Consider the following 22571-nt stretch of genomic DNA (forward strand, 5'->3'; position numbering starts at 1 on the left):
TACTCTACACTATATTGTCCTTCCATAAAGATGACACTACTCACTATTACTAGAACACATAGTTTTAATTTTTCCCCCATTACTTGTGATGGTTAGTCATATCCTCTACTCAAGCAGCCCTCATGGTAACAAAGGTATACATCTATAAAAGATGCTTGTCCCAAAAAAGTGGTACAATCTATGACAATGAAAAGAATAAAGTTAACTGGCTCATAGGATATTGATTTGCCAATTAGCAAAGATATTAGGAGAGAAAATTTCACAATAAAACAAATTTTTAAGATTCCATCTATTAAATGTTTGTAAACACATTTGTATTGAAATTTGGGTCTATGCATTATTAAGGCAATATTCTGTTCCAGTCTTTACTTCCAGATGTTTCTCAGGTTTCATTATTGTGAGGGGAAAAACACATTTTGTTTTAATGTCACTTCTTAAACAATGAAATATATTTAAAATGGAAACATGGAAAACTCAATTTTATTCATTTTTATGATAAATAAAAATCATTAAAATGTTTTAGATTAATATTGGGCTAAAAACATTGTGAATCTTGAATCAAAGATATTTTATTTATAAAGGTAGCTGTGACCTCTTATGTTAAGGTTCAGAATTAAAAACAAATCTCCAGTTATTCTCTATACTTGTATCAAAGCATAATGGAATGAATAACCAGAGAAACCACATACAGACACAGATCCACACACACTCACACACACAGATAAGCTCCAAGCATAAGTGTTCATTTCTGAAATTAAGAACATGTTGAATATAGCAATATGAAGGAAATAAGATGTGGTTCACAGTATATTTAGGTCCTTCTGCCACGAAACAATTCTGACCAATTGTTTCTTCTAAGGCTCTTTGCTGGCTCACTGAAAGTCTCTTTCCCATCTGTAACAGTTGTTTGAAAGCAGCAGTATTAGCACAAACCAACCATTGAGCTTTACCCTTCATTCAAAATACAAATACTTTTTGTAACCAAATCACGTGTTCAGAATGTTGTACACTTAACATTGACCTAAAATAGATAACGTAAATTTAACAAAGTAAAAAATAAAGTCACCATTAGTGAATTAACAGGAATATGGTAGCACAGCACAGCCCTTGAATAACAATCCCTAAATTTATGAAACACGTGAAAATTGGGTTTTCTTCCTCTACCCCAAACTGGGAATCAGTACAATTCAGGTATAAGTACTGTTCTCAACAAGATATTGTAAAACAGAAAATTGGTCCCCGTTGACTTGGCACTGACAATCAATTATTTCCCAATAATAAACATTCTTCTAAATAAGGTAAATTAGTACACAAGTCAGTCTTTTTGTAAGATGAAGTTATAACCACAGTGTTACCAAATATTCCAGTCCTGGAATATGGTGAATAAAAGGGTCTCATTGAAGCTTCTGGATCATCATTGAAAAAAAATATTCTAGGAAAACACAAAAATGAACTGACCAAAAGAATTTTATTTCTATGCCCCAATTATATAGCAGCTGGGTACAATCACCCTGATACTATACTTGACATTCTATGCACTATTAGGGCTTTACATTTTGGAAGTGAAGCACTGGGTTAGGGTTGATCTTTTTCATTTCTTGAACTATATATCCTAGGGGATTTTTCTCTTCTTCAATGGAGAAGATAAGGAGGGAAAGAAAAATATTTTTGGTTTAGAGAATTTAAAATGTAACTCTGGGCATTACGTGGTGAGGAAAATGTTCTTTATTAAAACTGTAATATGGTTTTAGTGTATTTATAAATAAAAGGCATAGAACAAGTAAGCCAATTAATAATAACAACAATAATAAAATATTAAATATATAGTGAGCAAAAGCTGATTGGCTCATTCTGGTGAAACACCACATGACACAATTGCCAAAATTGGTTTCCTTACTCCAACACATTGCTGAGTGACAAACACAGCAAACACAGTGAAGTTGCCTTTAGCCCACTAATATAACAATGCACTGCCCGATGGAATGGCCACAGATGAACAGGTCATTTCTGTTGCAAAAAGTACTTAAATACTTAATAAAGACATAACAAAACCCCCCTCACTGTTATCAGACGCCACGTTGTGGTAGAACATCAGACAAACTCACAAATTTACCACAAAAATGTGTGGCAAAAAGAATAGTTTATATATATGTATATATATATATATATATATATAAATTTTTTATATTTATGCCAATGTACTCACTCAGTACAAATAGCAAAATAGTATACCATTTCCTAAATACAAAATATAGCTTTCCAAAAAAATGAAACACACATTAGATATAAACCATCCAAAACTTGAACGATTGAAAACTGTATTCAAAATTAAATGACCCAGAGCAGGTCTCTTTCTGAAAAGTTCCCTTCATATCGGCAAGAAGCCTGTACTACTGAAAACGTAATTCAATGCCTCTCAATCAGAGAGAGAAGGAAAGAAAGAGAAAGGGAGGAGAAGGAAAGGAAGAGGGAGAAGGAGGATGAGAGAGAGAGAGAGAGAGAGAGAGAGAGAGAGAGAGAGAGAGAGAGAGAGAGAAGAGAAAGAGATAAAGAGAGAGACAGGGGGGAAAGGAAGGAAAGAGAGAGGGAGAGGGAGATTGGGAAGAAAAAATAAAGAAGGCAGGGGAGAAAAAGAAAAAGAAGGGTAAAGATAGTGGGAAAGATATGCTTGTGAGAGAAGAAGAGAAGACTGTGGTAAAGACAAGATAAAGCATACAAATAACAGAAAGACCATCACAAATAAGAAAAATCTAGTTATAAAAACAAAACCAACACCACCACATTTCTACACAATTCAACTGAGTATACAAAGATAGAAAAACAATACAGTAAACAGAAAAGTCGAACAATTTTCAGGCTATTCTGTACTTAAAACAATAAAACAAAGTGAAACCGACAAGAATACCAAAGCCATTATATCAGGATTTAGAAGCTACACACACCAGCTTGGCTCTAAACGGCAAGAACAGCTTTCTACATGCCACAAGGAGAACAGGAAAAAGCACATGGCTAGACAAGAGGTTGTAGTGAGAAGCAAACATTCCTCGGGTTGGTCAAAGCACCCAAACTGTATAACCAGTGCTACACCTGCAAGTCCCGGAGTGTGTTCTTTTGCTCTTTACAGATATAAACAAGTGAATTCTTCATTTTAAGTGAACAGTATGACCCTGTAAAGCCTAAGGCTCATGGGAACTATCAGGAAAGTGACCACTTCAAAATTGTAAAGCACTGAGGTGACAAGTTTATGACAGTCACTGCAGCTCAGGGAGAAGTGGTATTTCAAGAAAACTTAGCTTTTGTTTCCCATTCGAGGGAAAATTTTTTTTTTGAAGACTTTACAACAGCACCGTTCATGGGAAAAAATGCATTGTCTTTCCTGGAGTCAATTCCTATCCCTCCCAATTAATGGAAGAGATCTTTTCTCCTTCCCTGTGTTGCAGGACTTGCTAGATCACCTTGGGTCAAAGGGGTCTTATTTTCTTTAAGCTGCTAGAGGATCCTAAAGCCAGTAATGTATTCATAGTTGCTTACAACCAAACTAAAAAGTGAAGAAAAAAATCATGGGAACATATAAAAAAGGAATGTTGGTCTAAGGCTGAGTTACAATAAGTTGTGACCGAAGAATGCAAATTAGGTTACAATGAACTTCAGCCATTCAAATTACTCCCTATAGGACAGGATATCATAGAAAATTAAAAAAAAAAAAAAATTACCATAAATTGTCCCCTTCATTTCTGTAGAACAAGATCATTACTATTCTATGCACAATTATAGACTAACATCTTTGTACAAACATATAGAAAATCATGAACAACTCTGATGTGGAGCCTTAAAACATTCAGCCATGCCCAGTTTCACAAACAGGGTGTCTGCTTACACAGACAGATTTGTCCTCTCTAAGTATTACTACTACAGCTTGTCACTGGGTAAGCTCCTCAGGCTCTCCATGAAAACTGACAACATGATTCTTTTACTTTGACCAACAGCTGTGCTTTTTACTTGGATGATATCAACTTCAGTTATGGATATCCTTTTTATAGAAATCTTAACAGAAAAGATGTGGGAAAGAAAAATAACGAACAAATAAAAAGTAAAATGACATTATGAGTTATTTTCTAATAGCAATAATGACCAAGTGGACTAGACTTGAATTCATACTGTGCCTTATAGAGGCACTGTGCTTAGGAAGAGATAACAATTACATTTACTGAATGGGAACATAAAACATAAATCCTTAGTCATTATTGCTATTAGGAATATGGAATATGACAATATTATTGATTAATCACTGCAATAAGTAGCACAAATGTGCTTCTGCAGGGAGGATAAAATCTATATATTTAGTCAAACATAGTTTTTTGGTGTAATTTTTTTTTTTATAGAGCAACTTAATTCCATACACTTTAATACAATTGTAGTCACAAGCTCCAAGAGCATCTTGGAACTGGGTTTTTCTTCACAGAATTTCTGCAAAAAAAAGAAGAGAAGAATTAAATATAATCAACTGAAAAAATATTTATTTACAAGCTTATTTTTACCTTCAAAGATTAAGTAAAACTTAATTCTTATAACTATAATTTATTATATTTCTTCTTTTTTTTTTTTTCAGCATTTTTTGGAATTCAATATTCAATTTCTTATGAGACATAAAAATGAAATCTTTTGGCATCTACCTAAACTTATAAAGACAGTAAATTCTATTCATATTTCAAAATTCTTGGGCCTTTGGGGTTTGAAGTGGTCAAAATTATCGAAAAATCCCATGAAATGCTGCTGAAAACATTCATCCAAGTGTAACTTATTTGTATCATTTAAAGACTATCTAACCTCTTACAGGAGGAAATAAGACTACTAAACCAAAACGGAACACTTACTCATATGCAGTTAAAATGAGCCAGTCAAGTTGTTCCCCTGGTTTTGCAATGAAACAAGCAAATCAATCTTTTCAATGTTCTGGTTGGTGTTTATAGATGATGATAGTGAAGAATTTTCTGGCATTTGCTGAGACAGAAGTGTTGTCACAGGTGGCTGACCCTCATTTTGAGGCTGACTTGGCTGACTTATAGCCATTAGCTGATCTGGCAATGTTGCTGGTCCAGGAGTTAAAAGCTGGCCACAATCTGTAGAGACATTTAAAATAAAATCATTAAAATTCTGTAAAGTTACTCAAGGTATCCAAGTATTCTTTTTTTCCCCCCTCAACAGTATTTTATTTTCCCAAATACATGTAAAGACAGTTTTCAACATTCATTTTTTGTAATTTTGTGTTCCAAATTTTTCTCCTTCCCAAGACAGAAAGCAATCTGATAAAACATTTCTTTCCCGTCATGATGTTAATTCCCTCTCATGTGGTTTAATGATCACTTTTTTTTTTTAAAATCCTCAAAACTATGTGACTAATCCTAAACTCTCTCCAGAGTTTTAGTCATCATTAACTGCCTATTGTATATCTCCAACTAAATATTACACACACACACACACACACACACACACACACACACACACACAGTATTGGAGAATAAAAGAAAATTCCGTCTTATGAAGTCAGAAAAAATAACTCATTGAGAGTAGAAGAAAAAGATTCTCACAATGTAGTATATTAGGAGACCTGAATTTGAGGTCAAGATACAAAATAAGATAAAAAACACACTCTTCTCTGCCCCTCAAGGAACCTACATTTTACTGGAAGAAACTACATCTCATGAATTTTCTTTTTTGTAGTCACTTATCATCTTCCTGTAGCTTCTTCCCAAATCTTTGTGCCTATCTCTAAACTTCTCTTCTGAATTCCAGTCATGTCTGCCTTTCACTTTCCAATTAACAGCTTAAAATACTGGGAAACACTATATATTATCATATATACGGTTAATGCTCTAAGAGCAATTGGCCAAAACACATTTCAGTGACAAAGATGATGCTCCTGTAAGACACATTTAGTGACTAGTTTCTTCTCCAGTAAAGGGACTTGTACTTCTCTCCCAAGCCCTGTTCTCTACTCTCCACCACACTACCTTCCAGAAAATTACCTCACCTCTTTTACAAGGGGACTGAGTCCAGATGGAGTTAGTCGCTTTTCCTCTCCTCAACACCTCAAAAACCTTCAGTACACCTTTGCCTGTCCTTTCCTTGTTTGCTCAGAACACAAGGTGCCCTTCTTGCCAAGCCTTCCAATCTTTTATTTGTGCTTCCTGCCATTTTTTCATAAATTTACTCCCTCAATCATTCCCTCAATCTCTCATTTTTAATCTAAGTCTGCATCTGCTGGCTCTTTCTCAACAGTCTAAAAATTTGCTCAGGTCTCTCTTCTAAAACCAAACCTATAAATCCTTCTTTGATACCCTTAAATTATTCTTTATTTTTCTCCCTGTGAAAACTCCTGGATCAGAAAGTTCCCTTTACCAATGGAAGTCTAAGGTGAAGCCTTAGAAAGAGAACCCTATACATACCATCCATTCTTGAACGCTTGGCAATATGACTTCCAGCTAGAACAATCTAAACAAAAGTCTTTCTCTAGAACATCAGTGATCTCATTTGCTAAAGCTGATGCCTTGTTCTCACCCTTCTACAGTGTGTGACATGGAGGATGACTTTTTTCTCCTGTATAATTTCCCGTTATCTTAGTTCTTGGCACAAGGGAGACAAGTAATTAATGCTTGTTGATTGATTCTACAGCACTTGTCTTTGCAGGTTCTCCTACCTGTTAAGCTAGTCTTTTCCAATCTTCTCCATTAATTCACTGCTCTCCTCTATCACAAATAAGTATTAGCCAAAGTTCTGTATTAACCCTGCTTCTTTCTCTGCTGTTTCCCCATCCAGATTTAAAACTGTACAACAGGATTCAGTTACCAGGTTTATGTACAAATCTGTGTGTCTTGTTCTAAATTCTCCCCTGAATGCTAGTCCTTTCTGTCCACTGTATTACTGTACTCTCTACAACCAGATACAACTCATGTCCAAACCTAAATTCATTATTTTCCTCCTGATTTTTTTTCTCTCTCTCATCCACCTTCCCTATTTCAGCTGAGAGGTTCACTAAACTCCCCATCACTCAGGTTGAAAACCAAAGCCTATGTTGATCCTTCCACCTTTCATATCCAATCAGATATGAAGCCCTATTGATTTTATCTCTTACATTATCTTACATTTTTTCTCTACTTCTATGGTTCCTACTTAATTTTTAAACCTCATTACCTCTTGCCTTGACTTTTTCCAAAACCTCTTAATTGGTTTCAAGGATCTTAATTTCTCCCTTCCTCAAATCTATCTTTTACACAACTGGCAAAATAATCTTAATACACTGCCCTTTCTAAACCACTCTCCTCAGAAATATTATGTGGCTTATTATTACCTTTGGGAGAAAATGCCAACTTTGTCAGGAATTAAAAAGTCTACACAGTCTGGATCCAAGTCACATTTTCTATTTCAAGTTAAGATTTTATCAAATAAGTTACCTATGTAAAATACTTTGAAAATCTTAAAATTGTTATATAAATACTTGCTATTACTATCATTATTACTGTCATTTCACAGGATCTTCCTTCATTCACTTTCTGTCTCTGCTAAACTGGCCTACTATTGTTCTCTGAACTTAACCTGATGTTTCCCGCCTCTATGTACTATCTCTGAACTGCCTATGTGGTACAGTGAATAGAATGCTGACCCAAGAGTCAGAAAGATCTAAGTTCAAGTCCAGATTTAGAGACAAGCTATGTGATAGTAGAGAAATTACTTAAACTGTCTTAGTTTAATGGCAAGTACTTTCCAGAGTTGTTGGGAGGAGAAAATATAAGACTGAAGCCCCATGCTGCAAAGGATTAATCTTTGTGTCTTTGGCATTTGATATCCTGCCCAGCACAGAAAAGTGGGGCTTGGACCTATGAGGTCACCAGGAGAAGCAACTCCTGGATCAGAAAGTTCCCTTCACCAACCGAGTCTGAACCTTCTTTGCAACTTATTCAGCTTTCCAGAGCTAACATTTAATAACCGTCTGATCAATTTAATCCATCCACATGCTTTCATCCATTAGGTTTGGGTACATAGCTCACTTTTCAGCTGGCTAAGGCTTCCAGTCTATGTCTGTAGCATGGGGAAAAAGCTTATACGGAGACTAAACTTACAAAGGTATTAAAAAAATGTCAACTCTCAATTGCTAAGTCATATACACATAAGCAGTAATAAAACACCACTTACTATTCTGAATGCCAAATAAAAACATTCCTGAAGTTTGTTGAGATGCGCCAGGAGAATTCTGCAATTGGTTCATCGAGCCTCCCGTTGTGTTGTGAAATAAATTAGTCTGCTGTGGAGGTGAAGCTGCAGCTCCCTGGATTCCTGGCATGTTGTTTTGAGGAGAGTAGAGAGGAGGCTGCTGCAGGTCTGGCTGGTTCATACTGGTCTGCAAGGCAGACATGGAAGCCGAAGAGATGAAGAGTGTGACTTGCTGCTCTTGTGAACTAGGTGACCCTTGAACCAGCTGAATCTGGGGAGAGGTATGGAATAAAGATGGCTGGGGTGGCTCAGCCTGGGTGGATCCTGGGGTCTGAAGGGAAGAAACTGTGTTCTGGTTCTGAAACTGCATGGGCTGTTGTTCTTGATTCATCGATGCCATGTTATTTTGTGGGTGAAATATAGACTGGTTCTGCTGTTCTTGGTTGGCCAGTGGATTCTGATTTGGGTTGAAAATCATATTTGGTGGCGGTTGCTTTGGGGATGCCATTGTAGCCATGGTATTCTGGTTACTGAATAAAATATTCTGTTGTTGCTGCTGCTGTTGCTGCTGTTGTTGCTGCTGCTGCTGTTGTTGTGGATCTTGGGATGAAGAGCTATTCTGGATGGCTACCATTGAATGCTGAGCTTGGAAGATTGTCCCTTGTTGGCTCTGGGCCATTGAATTTGGTGGAAGAGCACCTAAAGATACTGGAGACTGAAACAAACCCTGCTGAGAGGGTTGGGCCTGTTCTTGGGCAAGCATAGGTGACTGAATATGGGATATCTGTGTCTGTTGTTGAAAAGCTGTTTGTTGCTCAGTGCTGGGTGCTGGCTGGAGGGGAGAAATGGAGTTCTGTGTAGTAAAAAATGAGATCTGTTCTTCTTGAGACACTGTGTTATTCTGAAGTGTATTTATAGAACTCTGAGAAAGGAACAAGTTGGTTGGCTGCTGGTCTTGAGGAACAGACGAGCCTTGTAGTACAGCCATGGTACCCTGGGAATGAAACATCGAAGATTGCAACTGCTCAGAGGGTGAAGTGGAAGTTTGATTGTGGACAATGGGACTTGGGCTGTGAAAAAGAGAACCTTGAGTTTCCTGGGATATATTCTGAGCCTCTCCGATAGAATTTTGTGGGTGAAAAAGCTGAGCCTGTGAATGAGAAGGCTGCTGTATAAAGCTCCCAGACTGAAGAGACAACATCTCATTACTCTGCTGGAACAAACCATTACCCTGTGGTTGAGTACCACTGTTCTGAACAGCCATCATATTTTTGGTAGATGAAAAAAGGTTGACTTGAGGTTGATTTTCTCCACTGTGCTGCATCTGTACCATAGTCTGAAATACATTGTTCTGTATTTGTTTTACTTGTCCTCCTGTCTCTTCTCCATCTGTGGAATTTGAAGTCTGAAACATGGTAGGACCTGGTGTTGCAACTTGCTGTGTTGTAGTAGTAGAAGTTTCATTCCCAGAAACTGAAGGAGAAGAGAACAATTCACATTGCATTTGCATGTCCTCATTGGTAGATAATGCACTCATCATATGTGATGCTTGCTGGTAAACTGGAGATTGTTGGAGGTTTCCATTGGCAGAGGCAGTTGAAGAGAATAACTCAGACTGCATTTGGGCAGCTGCCTGGCAGATACTCTGCTGCATTTCCATCACCATGGCTGCTGATGATTCCATCGCTTGCTGCTGCTGCTGCTGTTGCTGTTGCTGCTGCTGCTGCTGTTGACTGGATAATGTATTTTCAGCTTGGGAGTGAACATTTTCAGCTCTTCCAGGCATTAAATTATCTGGCCTGGCATGGACAGCTGGTTCTGTTGAAGAAAATATTCCAGGACTTACAGTGTTTTGAATTTGACTGACTTGCTGAAAAATGTCAGCACTAAGCTGTTCCTGGACATTCTCATTACCATCTGAAGCAGAAAACAAAACTGAAGATAACTGCTGCTGGGCCTCCAGGACTTGCTGGACCAAATCCACATTTCCACTGCTGCTGCTGGCAGCACCGGCTGTAAAATTTCCAGCTTGTAACTGCTGTATGGTATTTTGTAACTGACTCACACTGTTTGATGGTGAGAAAATGTTGGATGAAATCTGTTGTTGCAAAGTCTGTCCTTGTTCTTGCAGGGGTGACGGCTGCTGTTGCTGTGATGCCTCAGTCAACTGAGACAAATTCACCACAGTGCCCTCGGACTGCAACACCTCTCTCGATTGGGGCTCTCTGCTCTGAAACTGGGTCGCCTGCTGCAACAGTGCATCGCTGCTGGCCAGCTGGCCAGCAGCAGGACCTGCTGAAAAAGTCCCTGATTGTGAAATGTCTTGTGTCTGCAGAGTTGTCAAAGTCTCTGGGTTGTACACTTTACTAGACTGAATTTGCTGCTGCTTTTCATTTTCAGGAGGTAAGTGGGAAGATGATGATGAAAAAGATCCACTTCCGGATATGTTAGAGATATTTTCTAATGTTTGCTGAGTTGATCCAACTGCCTTTGTTGCCTAAAAAACAAAAAAATCCCCCAAAGATATACTAACAATGAGACTTGAATGATCAGAAGTATGGAGAAAACAAAGTTATACTAGCTCAAACTAGAGATTCTGAACACATATAAAGAAGCCCCAAACTAGAACTAAGGGCTGTCCTGTTGGTAAATGACTAAACAAATTAATGGATAAGAATGCAATAGATTATTGTGCCATAAGAAGGGCAAAACAATTTTTTTTCAGAGAAAATGAGAAAGACTTCTATGAAGTGATGCAGAGTACAATTAGTAGAACTAAGAATGGTGTATATAACAACAATATTAGAGAGAAAAATAATTTTGAAAAACAGAACTCCTTTCAATGAAATGAGGAAGTAGGGGTTAAGAAGATTGAAAATAAAACCATAGAAAAATAGAAAAATCATTCTGTGCATAGAGGATGTTTTAGATTCAGGTCAAGGGTTGGAACTCACATCAACATAACTCACCTTAAAGACAGGAGAAGATCTTTTTTCTGCTGTTACTTCCATTGGAGTAACATCTTCATTCTTAATCATACTGCTTGACATGAGTGGAGTGATCAAGGCACTAGGAAGAATATTTACCTTATCTAGGTTACAACTAGTAGCTTTCATTACTGCAAACAAACAAAAAGAAATGTGAAATTTATAATTCTAATATATGTTGGATTTAACTGACAGCTTAAAGAACTATTTTCTCATGGAACTATAATGGTAGAAAAATAAGTATAATCTATGTGATGAAGTAGCTCACAAAAATGTAATACTTTTCTCTCCCTCCCTCTCTTTCTTTTTATTCTTTCCTTTTCCTTTATTTCTTTCTACATGGGCAATATGATATAGTAGAGAAAGGACTAGCCTCAAAGCCAAGAAGCCCTGACTTTATGTCTCAACTCTTAATACATAGTGGCTGTGTGACCCTAAGAAAGTCTTAAACCTCTCAGTTCTCAAGGCAACCTTTAAAGACTAAGTTTCAGAAAAGATGCTGACATGCATTAGTAGAGGGAGCTTCCTAATCTGGGAGTGCCTTATACCCTTAAAATCACAGATCCAGTTTTTATACTTCACATGGGTTTCATGGTTCTCAGGACTATCTTGAGAATATAACTTGAGGGTTTAGTAGCCAATTTGGAAGCAAGTTCTGAGCCTAATTTACTTTTTTATTGAGTGTAGTCTGAAAGAAAAGAATAATTTTATAGACAGTGCAATCCTCACTCCTTAGGAATTTATTGAACTTAACCAGTTTACTAGAGGTCCTTGGAAGCCCTTGATTAAATCACCACCTACACACCTATGAGCATCTGCTCCTTCTCAAACGGATCTGTGATGTCAGTGAAAGGGATTTTGCCTTGAATGGGAATAACTGCCTCCACACCTGCTCATCCTACTGGATCTCAACTCTCCTCAATTTAACCCTAGGTTCCACTCAACATGCCAGACACTCTCTTCACCATTTCATATGGAGAGAGTTCAGGTTTAACATTCAAGGCTCTCCTTCATCACCGACCCATCATCCTGTCCTAAATTTTCTGGTCAACCTTGTTATTCATATGTTGCAGTCTCTCTCTCCACTGATTTCAGTGTGATAGTGGAGACTGCTGTGTGTCATACAATACTGATATGTCATTGTTATGAAAGCCTTTATTTCTGGGAGAACCTTGGGGAAATTAATGGTGCTTTGTGATTTTTTGATAGCAATCCAGCACTCTCCTCCTTTTTGCTTAATTTTTTGCCCTGCTCGTCCATTTGTACTGTCTACTCCAGATGTGCCTGAAGGTAGACTGGCTTTGTACTCATTCTTTCAACTATATGTCATAACTCAGGCAATAAAAATTCTTCATCCATTTGGTCTTTGCTGTGTGGATGGTCAGGCAGATAGTAATGAATCTCTCCCAAGAGGTTCTACAGTGTTCTGGGGCTTGAACTAACTAGCATAATGTTGATATTGAAAGAAATACAAGGAATTTCTTTTCAATTTGGAACTTCTGTATTAGATAAACACCTTCTATTTTATACTTTGCCTAATGTTTATAACTAGTGGTTCACTGAATAAAACCTTTTCTGTTTTTCTTTCACAGAAACTTGAACAGTTTTGATATAACAATGGGAGATGTCTTATTGGAAAAGAGCTTTTAAGGTAATGCTTTTTCCTCCTGAATCAAATGCTTTTTAAGAACAGTAAATACAAAGGGATATTGCATTCTTGTCTCTATATACTTATTTCAGAATGGGGCTCTTTTCTTTTTAGTGAATTTCCACTTCCTCTATTAGCACATCCAAGATTGTGATTTGCGAGGCCAAGTGTGATAGTTTTAATATCCTTGATGGTAAAAAGTTTATTATAAAAACCACTGCAGATCTTTTCTATTTTTATTCGCTTTTGCTGTCCTTAAATACTCTTAGGAAAATTTTGCTTGGCTGGACCTCTTGTCAATCTTTCAATAAATTAGTTTTATTCTCCCCTGTTTCTTTCCGATTGATGAGGCAAGATAGATCATTAACATCTATTAATATGAATCTCAAGATTTTTAGAATTATATTATTATATGAAGTGTCAACCTAAGTTTTGTTTTTATTTCTAAATCCAAAAATATTGGGTTTTTATCCAAAATAATCTAATAAAATTTATACAGTGTTTTGAGAGTGAGAGAATATTTGAATTATGAGAGGAATAATCTGACTTCTAGCAGAAACATCTTATATAATGAAAGTTCCTTGGGAGTCTTAATATTCCTGTCTGGATCCCTAGTCTTTAGCCACAAGCTTTGCATATGCTTATTTATTAAGGACAAAAGCACTTAACAAATACTATTCCATTCATTCATTTATCCAAAAATAGAATAGGTATAGGAAGAAGTAATATGATTATCAATTTGCTTATCAGTGTCAAGCATACTCTATGTAGTCAATAAAAACTTAATGAATTGAAAATGTTAAGAGTCTCACAGACTAAAAAAAATTTTTTAATTGCTTAATAAAATGCTCTGTTTTCTCAACCTTTTAGTTTAAAATTAACTGAAGATTTACTTCGTCGTAATATGTTTTATCAGTAGCATGGGATGAAAGAAACAGGAAACTATGCAGGAGTAAAAGACAACACAACACCTAACCTTTAAAACGATCCCTCTTATAGCAGAAAGATCATAATTTGATCAAATTTATAGTAATGGAATAGGGATAGAGTTTAACTATATTTTTATTTTTTAATTTTTTAAAAGCAGATTTGACAAAGAAAACCTGAGACCTTTCTATTTTCAAAGATAAACATATTTGAGTAAAAAAAAGAAGGAAAATAATCATACTGAAAAATTAAGTGTTTACATATGAACAAATATAAACAAATGAAAAAAATGTGTACTATAGGAAATATAAAGGTTTATCTATTAAATATTTTTATAAGGATTAATCTAGTACCTTTTATAGCCTCTTCAAAAGAACAAGGTCTTGCTGGGCTGGACATTTCCTTCTTCACATTTACATTCAAAGCATTAGCTGTTGATTAAAAGAAATGATGGTATTTACTATAAATTATCCAAATGAACAAGTAGGTTTTGCTTCAAACTTCTTTAATAACAGACTATTTCCCTATAAGATCTCACTCAATTTCATGTTCAGTATTGAAATGAAATTTTAAACATACATTTTATCAAAATGCTTTCTTTTGTATATTAACCTGTTTCTACATATGCAAGGGAAAGAAATGTTAACACTGGTCAAATATTTCTGAAGGTCAGGGGCAATCAAATGTGATTCAATACATCCTTATCTAACAGGTTTACTATTAATCAATCATTAACATTTATTGAGTACTTACTATATACTAGACACTGCGATGTGCTGAGGATACAGAAGGAACCAAAAAACAGTCCTCACTCTCAAGGAACATATAATTTGATAGAGACGACAATATGCAACAAACATAGGAAGTAATTAAAAGAAGGGGGGCACTAGAATTAAGAGGGATTGAGGAAAGTTCTCTGTAAAACATGGGTTTTTACTTGAGATTTAACAGTAGGGAGGATAGAGGAGGGAAAGTATTCTAGGCATAGGGGACAGCCAGAGAATATGCCCAGAGCTGAGAGTGTGACTCTTGTTCATGTAATAATCAGGAGACCAGGGTCACTGGTTCTCAGAGTACATGTGAGGGAGTAAGGTATAAGAAAACTTGAAAAGTCAGAGGGGGTTGTTATGAAGGGATCTGAATGTCAAAACAGAAAACTTTGTGTTTGATCCTGGGGTTAACAAGGAGCCACTGGAGTTTATTGAAAAAATGACATGGTCAAAACTTGTGTTTTAGGAAAATCACTTTAGTAGCCAAATGAAAGATGAATTGCAGTGGGGAAAGAGTTGAAGCAGGCAAACCCTCCAACAGGTTACTGCAATAGTCCAAATGGGAGATAATGAAAGCTTGCGCTAGAGTAGGGGCAGTGTCAGAGGGCAGTTGGGGTGGCATGGCGGATAGGTGCCAGGCTTGCAATCAGGAAGACTCATTTTCCTGAGTTCAAATCCAACCTCAGGCTATAGTTGTGTGATCATGGGGAAGTCACTTCACCCCGTTTGCCTCAGTTTACTCATGTATAAAATGAGCTGGAGAAGGAAATGGCAAACTACTCTGGTATCTTTGCCAAGAAGACCCCAAATAGGATGAGAGAGTGTCAGACATGATGGAAAAACAACTGAACAACAAAAAGTGTCAGAGAAGAAAAGATAGTATATTCAAGAGATGCTACAAAGGTGAAATCACAGGCTTTGGCTGCAGCTTGGATACTGTGGGGTGAGGAGAGAGAAATAGTAAGAGATAGTGAGGAATTCAGGATGACTCCTAGGTTGTAAGCCTGAGGGGCAGGGAGGATGGTGTTGCTCTTTAAAAAGAGGGAGAGTAAGAAAGTTTAGGGGGAAAACTAATAAATGTACTAGCATGATATAATTAATCTACAACTCAGCAGACTTCTAGAAATATTCAAATAGACAGTGGGTATGTAAGGCTGAATTTTAAAAATATATAATGTGCATTTGGAACTTTTAATTCAAATTTTACCAACTATAACATATTAAGCTATAGCAGACAGAAAGCTGGTCTCACAACCAGGAAATTCTATCTCTGATTCCTAGCAGCTTTGGAACTCTGGGCAAGTCACTTCAATAAGTCAATCAAAAATTACTTATGACTTTCTACAATATGCTAAGTACTGTGCTAAATGTTGAAGATATAAATACAAAAGGGAACAATAATCCCTATTCAAAATGAGTTTGTATTATACTATTAGTTGCCTAGTGCTGAGGGCAGTCCCAAGCTGATAAAATGCAGAGAAGGCACTGAGTTCCAATAGGAGACAAAGTTTTCTTACTTGAGAGGTGAAATCAAAGTTTCAATCTATTTCCCTATCCTAACATATGTATTACTAACTTATCACTAAGTAATTACAAATTATCCTACACAACTAGAATCACCCTGTAAAACTTAAATAAAAAGGTTCTCCAAATAAAGATTCCATCTAAATAGATTCTAATCTATTTTACAGTGTTTCTATTCAAATACAATTTACATTTTCCACGTATCACTCCAGAACAGATAATTTCAAATGATAGCTAGAGTTATCAGACATGCATGCAGACACACATAGATAAAACTGTACACATTTCTTGAGAGTTGTTATGTTGCACTATGAACAGATAAATGAATTATGGAGCATTTGATAAGAAATAAATCTATATACAATTCACAAACAGTTAACGGATTCCATAAATGTTAACAGCTAAAAATCAGTAAATAATTCTTTAAAATGTATTTTCGAAAAACCAAGTAATTAGTAACTTGATTTGGGAATTATCACAATGGGACAAGAATGAATGGAAAAATTATTTTAAGGCATTTATTATGTGCTAAATAGTAGAGTAAAAATAGAAAAATCAAGATAATCTCAGCTTTCAAGCAGCTCATTCTATGATTGAGAAAGATAACATATAAAAGAGTTCATCTGCACATCAGATGGAAAGGTTGAAAGAACTAAAGGCATAGTAGCAAATGAGGACAAGGCCCAGGAGACATGACTGTGAGAACGGCAATGTCATTAGTATTGTAAGGACATAATGGCCGAAAAGATAGTAATGTCTTGTGTCCTTCATCTCACTGGAAAGATTGCAACTGGTGACCCTCATGATATCCTCTTAGAATGAATGATCATGTTCTTCTCCTTGTCTAAATACCCAATGGAATTTGGGTGTCTGCATAGTCTGAGTTAAAGGGTTAACCAGTAGTTAGTATATGAGACCATCAGATATTTCTTGAAAACCCATGTCTTGTTTTCTAAAGACTTACTGAACAAGTAAGTATCTAGTCATCTGACTGCCACCACTGCCCTGCCTTCCCCCTCTAGGATCCACATCTTCCACAGCTCTCCTGGACCTCTACATTCTTGACCTGTAAAATCCATGGATTTAGTCATTAGAGAAGTTAATCCAGGTTCATCTTAGGACTCCTACCCTGGTGCTTCTTGATTAGTGACTAAATGTCAGCTGATCCACTGCGTCCAATAATGGACTTATCTTTACATCCCATCTATTTAGCCTTTCAGGACATCTTGCCAACTGTCTTCCTTTGATATCTGTTATTCCCTAACACTCAGAATACTGCCTAGTACAGTATTAAATGCTTATTGGCATTTAATAAATGCTTTCTATTTATCACCCATAAGTTATTTTAGGAAAATACTTGAAAGGAAAACATGACAATGCTTTTTTTCTAAAACTACAAAAGCTATTTTTATTTGGCATCTAATCAATGTGATATCTCTTAAAAGACACTATACTTCTCTGCTTTTCCATTACATTGGCATTCAAGAGTCCTAATAACTATGGCTTACTATAGAACTCAAGTGTCTAAATCAAAGAATATTTAAATCATGTGCAGTAAACAGCATAGCGATTGTACAAACATATGTATATATCACACACAGATATATGAATGATTACACATATACATATGCAGACGTGTGTGTATATACATACATATACACAAACTGTTATTGAGAACAGCTTACTTTGATTAACTTGAATACCTCATTTCCTTATTGAAGCTTGAGAGCAGAACATTTACATTACTGGGTTATTACTAACAGCAAATTCTCACATCACATACTTCACTGGCAAGGAAATGAATTGGACAAAGTAGTTCTAAGATTTCTTCTACATGCATATAATACCATACATGCAGAAAGAACCTTTAGTTTGGAAAAAATATTTAAGGTAATCATTTTTCCAACAATGCTTATTTCACTCAGTCAATCAAATAACAAGTATGATACTTGGTATGTATTAGGCACTAGATACAAATAAAAATCAAAAACAGTCCATGCCCCCAGGGAGCTTACATTCAAAGGGGGAAGACAACATGAACAGAAATAGCTATATACCACATATATGTAGAATATTCAAGTAAACCTCAAAAGGGAAGACAACTTTAAAGGAAGCTGACCAAGAAGATGGTGTTTGAGTTGAGTGTTGAAGGAAGCTAGAGATTACAAAAGGCAGAGATGAAGAGAGGACCTGCATTTCAACCATGAGAGATGGCAACACAAATGGCACCCAAATGAGAACTAGAGTACCAGATGAAAAATAAGTAAATAGAAGTGGCAAGCAGGCCATTATGGGTAGGATTGTAGGGAAGAATGATGCATAGGAAGACTGGAAAGAAGAGTAGGAGTCAAGATGTGAGAAGTTTTAAATGCTAGAAGTGGTCTTTATATTTAATCCTGGATGTAACAGTGAGTCACTGAGTTGAATTAATAGACAAAATTAAACCTGAGCTTTAGCAGTTTGGGGAGGATGGATTGAAGAAGAGAGGCACTTATTCCTAGTACATTCAAAGGCTACTACAATAACCCAGGGAGAACAAGGACCAAGGGGTGGAAATTTCAGAAACAGAATTACTATAAGGAAAAAATGAACAATTATAACTACCCCAAAGGAAATGGACTGCCTTGCCATCTTGAGGAGGCTTTTAAGCAGAAGCTGAATGACAGAAGGGAATTTTGTTTCAGTACAGGATATATTATTTAGAATTCTATCATTCTTTTTCAAAGTACAGACCACAACAGCCCTTTTTGTAGTGGCTAGAAACTGGAAACTGAATGGATGTCCATCAGTTGGAGAATGGTTGAATAAATTGTGGTATATGAAAATTATAGAATATTACTGTTCTGTAAGAAATGACCAACAGGATGATTTCAGAAAGGCCTGGAGAGACTTACACGAACTGATGCTGAGTGAAATGAGCAGGACCAGGAGATCATTATATACTTCAACAACAATACTAGATGATGACCAGTTCTGATGGATCAGGCCATCCTCAGCAACGAGATCAACCAAATCATTTCTAATGGAGCAGTAATGAACTGAACTAGCTATACCCAGAAAAAGAACTCTGGGAGATGACTAAAAACCATTACATTGAATTCCCAATCCCTATATTTATGCACATCTGCATTTTTGATTTCCTTCACAAGCTAATTGTACAATAATTCAGAGTCTGATTCTTTTTGTACAGCAAAATAATGTTTTGGTCATGTATACTTATTGTGTATCTAAGTTATATTTTAATATATTTAACATCTACTGGTCATCCTGCCATCTAGGGGAGGGGGTGGGGGGGTGAGGTGAAAAATTGGAACAAGAGGTTTGGCAATTGTTAATGCTGTAAAGTTACCCATGTATATATCCTGTAAATAAAAGGCTATTAAATAAAAAAAATAAATAAAATAAAATAAAATTCAAAAAACAAAAACAAAAACAAAAACAAAAACAAAAACAACAAAGTACAGACCACAAACATATAGGGAAGCTAGTCTTATCTCCTCAGAGGTGGGTATAGCACCAGATACTTTTATACAACAGTACCAGGATCTTGAATTCTCGGACAGTTGTATTTAAAGGGCATTCTGGCTAGGAAAAGATTATTGATTCTTCTTCAGTAACATCTGTGGTGAAAGAGTAAATGGACTGCCTAGCAGCTGAGGGAACTAAAAAAGGCTCCCTAGTAAACTGTTATAAATCAGCAGCTAGAGTCTGCTTACTTAAATAAAGCAGCAAATTTCAGTTCCTATACATTATGATTCCTACTAGAAGACAGTGTCTTCCATTCAGGTAATCAAACAGATACAGTAGTATGGGCCCTGTGAGTCAGGCCTACATTAAAAGTATATTATTATATACTGGTCTGGCTTCTTTAAGAAAAAAATGTAAATAGGATGTTCATTTTCTTTACTTCATTGTAGGACTAGGTATATGATTACATAATTGTTTGAAACCATGTCTATAATGTTGCCCTTCTGCAACTTGGTGCCACAAGCCAAGTAGAAATTAAGAGTTGAGATTTGACTATGGTACAAGATAAAAATGACTAAGCAAATATATTTCTGTATTGCCTCTTTTTTCTCTTAAGATGTAAATAGACACCCAAGGAACAGTGAAAGATACTGGCACCTTATGAGAATTACACCTTGTCTTTATTTGCATTTCTATTCTAGATGAGACACTGATAAGAGAGCATTTATTAAAGACTATTCATTTGGATAATCACCTCTTAAAATAGAGTACCTAAAATAGAGCCCCAAATATCAAAAAAACTTTCTGGGCCTGGCTATATCCCAATTGCAATGATCTTTATTCAGGGTTGATAAGGGTGAGCTTCATGTAACTCTGAAGGCTAAAGGGTCTCAGCTTTTCATACTGGTGTCCTGACAATTGGATTCACTAAGAGTTTTATATATAAACTAGGAAGACTTTTATTTAGTTGTTTTCAGTTGTGTCCAATTCTTCTTGACCTCATTGGGGGTTTTCTTGGCAAAGATACTAGAGTGGTTGGCCATTTCCTTCTCCAGCTCATTTGACAGGTGAGACAAACAGATTAAGTGATTTGTCCAGAATCATGCAACTACTAAGTATCTGAGACCAGACCTGGTTTGAAGTCAAGTCTTCCTGACTCCAAGGCCAATGCTCTATCCAACCTGCCACCTCGCTGCACAAAACTAGAAAGATAGCTTATATCAAATTTACTGAACAATTAAAAACTGGAAAACATAAAATTACAATAAATTTTTACAATAATGATAAATAATTTAATTCTCCCCCATTATCTAAGTTAAAACTCTCTCAACACTCTTCAAAAATTAGAAATTAATCCTTCATTTCAACCCTGGCTTCATTCTAGGACTTACCTGTATCTGGAGTGTAGGTGAATGGCTGAACATCATGGGATCTTCCAGCATTGGTCACTACATATATTCCCACAGACACAGGCAAGGTTATATATTGGTCATGATATGGAGGCACCTTCACAATAAGATGATTCTGGTTGGACAAAGGTAAAGGGGAAAATGAGAAAATCAGAGGGCTAAAATGGTAATACTACTAAAATTTTATAGACTTATTTTTCTATGAGCTATAAATGAAAAAAGAATTCATTAAAACACATATTCTATTAGTCAAATTAATGCTAGAGCTAGATAAAACTGCTAGGCATAATATAAGTCTTTTACCCTGTAGTCTGTCTGGCATCGAGATCTTAGGGTCCCATTGGAATAAAAAACTTTATTCACAGAAAGTCAAAGTTCCCAGGCTTTCAGAAAATAGAAGATAGATGTCATTCACTCTTGTAGGACCTTAACTTTTCCAGGCATTCTCTGTATACAGATCTTATTGACAATATGCAAAGAAAAAGAGCTTAGGGTTTTCATAGGGACATGTGAACAGTGTGTTCTATTATTTTTCTCAGCAGAAAATGTAGACTAAGATCCAACATTTTTCTTATATTAAAAGAGGGTAACTTGTTAGTACTGGAAGCATGTCAATTTCCCAGCAAATTGTCTTTTCCTTTCAAATTCTTCCTTCTTCTAAGTTCTCTCATTCCCATTCCCAACTCTGCTCTCCTTGGGGGAAAAAGAGTAGAAAACCATGTTCTAGGAATTAAGAAATCTGGGCTCTAGACTCTACTCTGCCACTCAGTCAAATCACTCTACCTCTGTAAGTCCCTCTCTTTTTCTACAAAAGGAATGAATAAACTAGGTGATTTATAAGCTCTCGATTAAAAATTCTAAAACTTTAAAAATTATATTTGGAGGAAAAAAAGTACCCTCAAGACAAAACAACAAATACAGCCCAGGTTAAAGTTGGTAAATTTCTGCAATCCTTCCATGTAAATGATCCTCCTCAGTTCAAATCTGTTCTACAGTTTTTTTTTTTTTTTTTAGGACATTTTAATGCTATTTAAAAGTACTATTTTTTCAAAAAAGCCTTAACAAAAGAAAAGAAATCTAGTCCAACACCACTTTACTACTATTAAGAGTTCTAATCACTCTGGCAACAGCCAATGTTAAATGAATTCTCTTTTCCCAAAGGCTCAAGTAATGGGAAAGAAAAATTAGGAGGCAAATGCTATACTTTTGTAAAAAATGCCAAGTAAGTTGAATGTAGAAGGAGTCAAAGGATCTTTTCTTGCTTAACTGGACTGTATTTATTTGGGGCATTCTATTAATAAAGTCAGTATCAGAGATTTTATCCCTATGCAAACCCTGAGCTTCTTTTTGCTCTGTTTCTACCTTAGGTCAAGATTGCCACCACAAATATTCAGTCTTTGGGCCATGTGAGAATATAGATTAATTAGGACAAATCAACCAATAACTGCTGGAAAATTATCCAATGCACATATTCTATTGATAATACCTCAGTACTATATACATGTAATACAGCAGATTCATTTATTACTTCTTTTAAAAATAGATTCATGATTACAGTGATAGAGAGAGCTCCTGGTGAGTAAACAACTATCAAAACAGCTCTGTATCTGCTCTATACCTAGAGTATATC

The 22571-nt window shown here is 36.0% G+C and overlaps 1 protein-coding gene across 8 annotated transcripts in view; it reads right to left on the minus strand.

Annotated features, from left to right (window-relative positions):
- Nucleotides 1–3822: 3822 nt before the first annotated feature.
- NFAT5 (nuclear factor of activated T cells 5) overlaps nt 3823–22571 on the minus strand; it is a 121376-nt gene continuing 102627 nt past the window's right edge. For all 8 annotated transcript variants that reach the window (XM_031950077.1, XM_031950078.1, XM_023495145.2 and 5 more), the window contains 6 exons: nt 20924–21056; nt 14124–14201; nt 11178–11326; nt 8191–10705; nt 4875–5120; nt 3823–4467 (listed from right to left, as the gene is read on the minus strand). In XM_031950077.1, the coding sequence (XP_031805937.1) occupies nt 4885–5120; nt 8191–10705; nt 11178–11326; nt 14124–14201; nt 20924–21056 (3111 nt within the window). In that variant the 3' untranslated portion in view covers nt 3823–4467; nt 4875–4884. The remainder of the gene's footprint in view (nt 4468–4874; nt 5121–8190; nt 10706–11177; nt 11327–14123; nt 14202–20923; nt 21057–22571) is intronic.

The sequence above is a fragment of the Sarcophilus harrisii genome, chromosome 2 (genome assembly GCF_902635505.1).
Source record: "Sarcophilus harrisii chromosome 2, mSarHar1.11, whole genome shotgun sequence".
Taxonomy (NCBI): domain Eukaryota; kingdom Metazoa; phylum Chordata; class Mammalia; order Dasyuromorphia; family Dasyuridae; genus Sarcophilus; species Sarcophilus harrisii.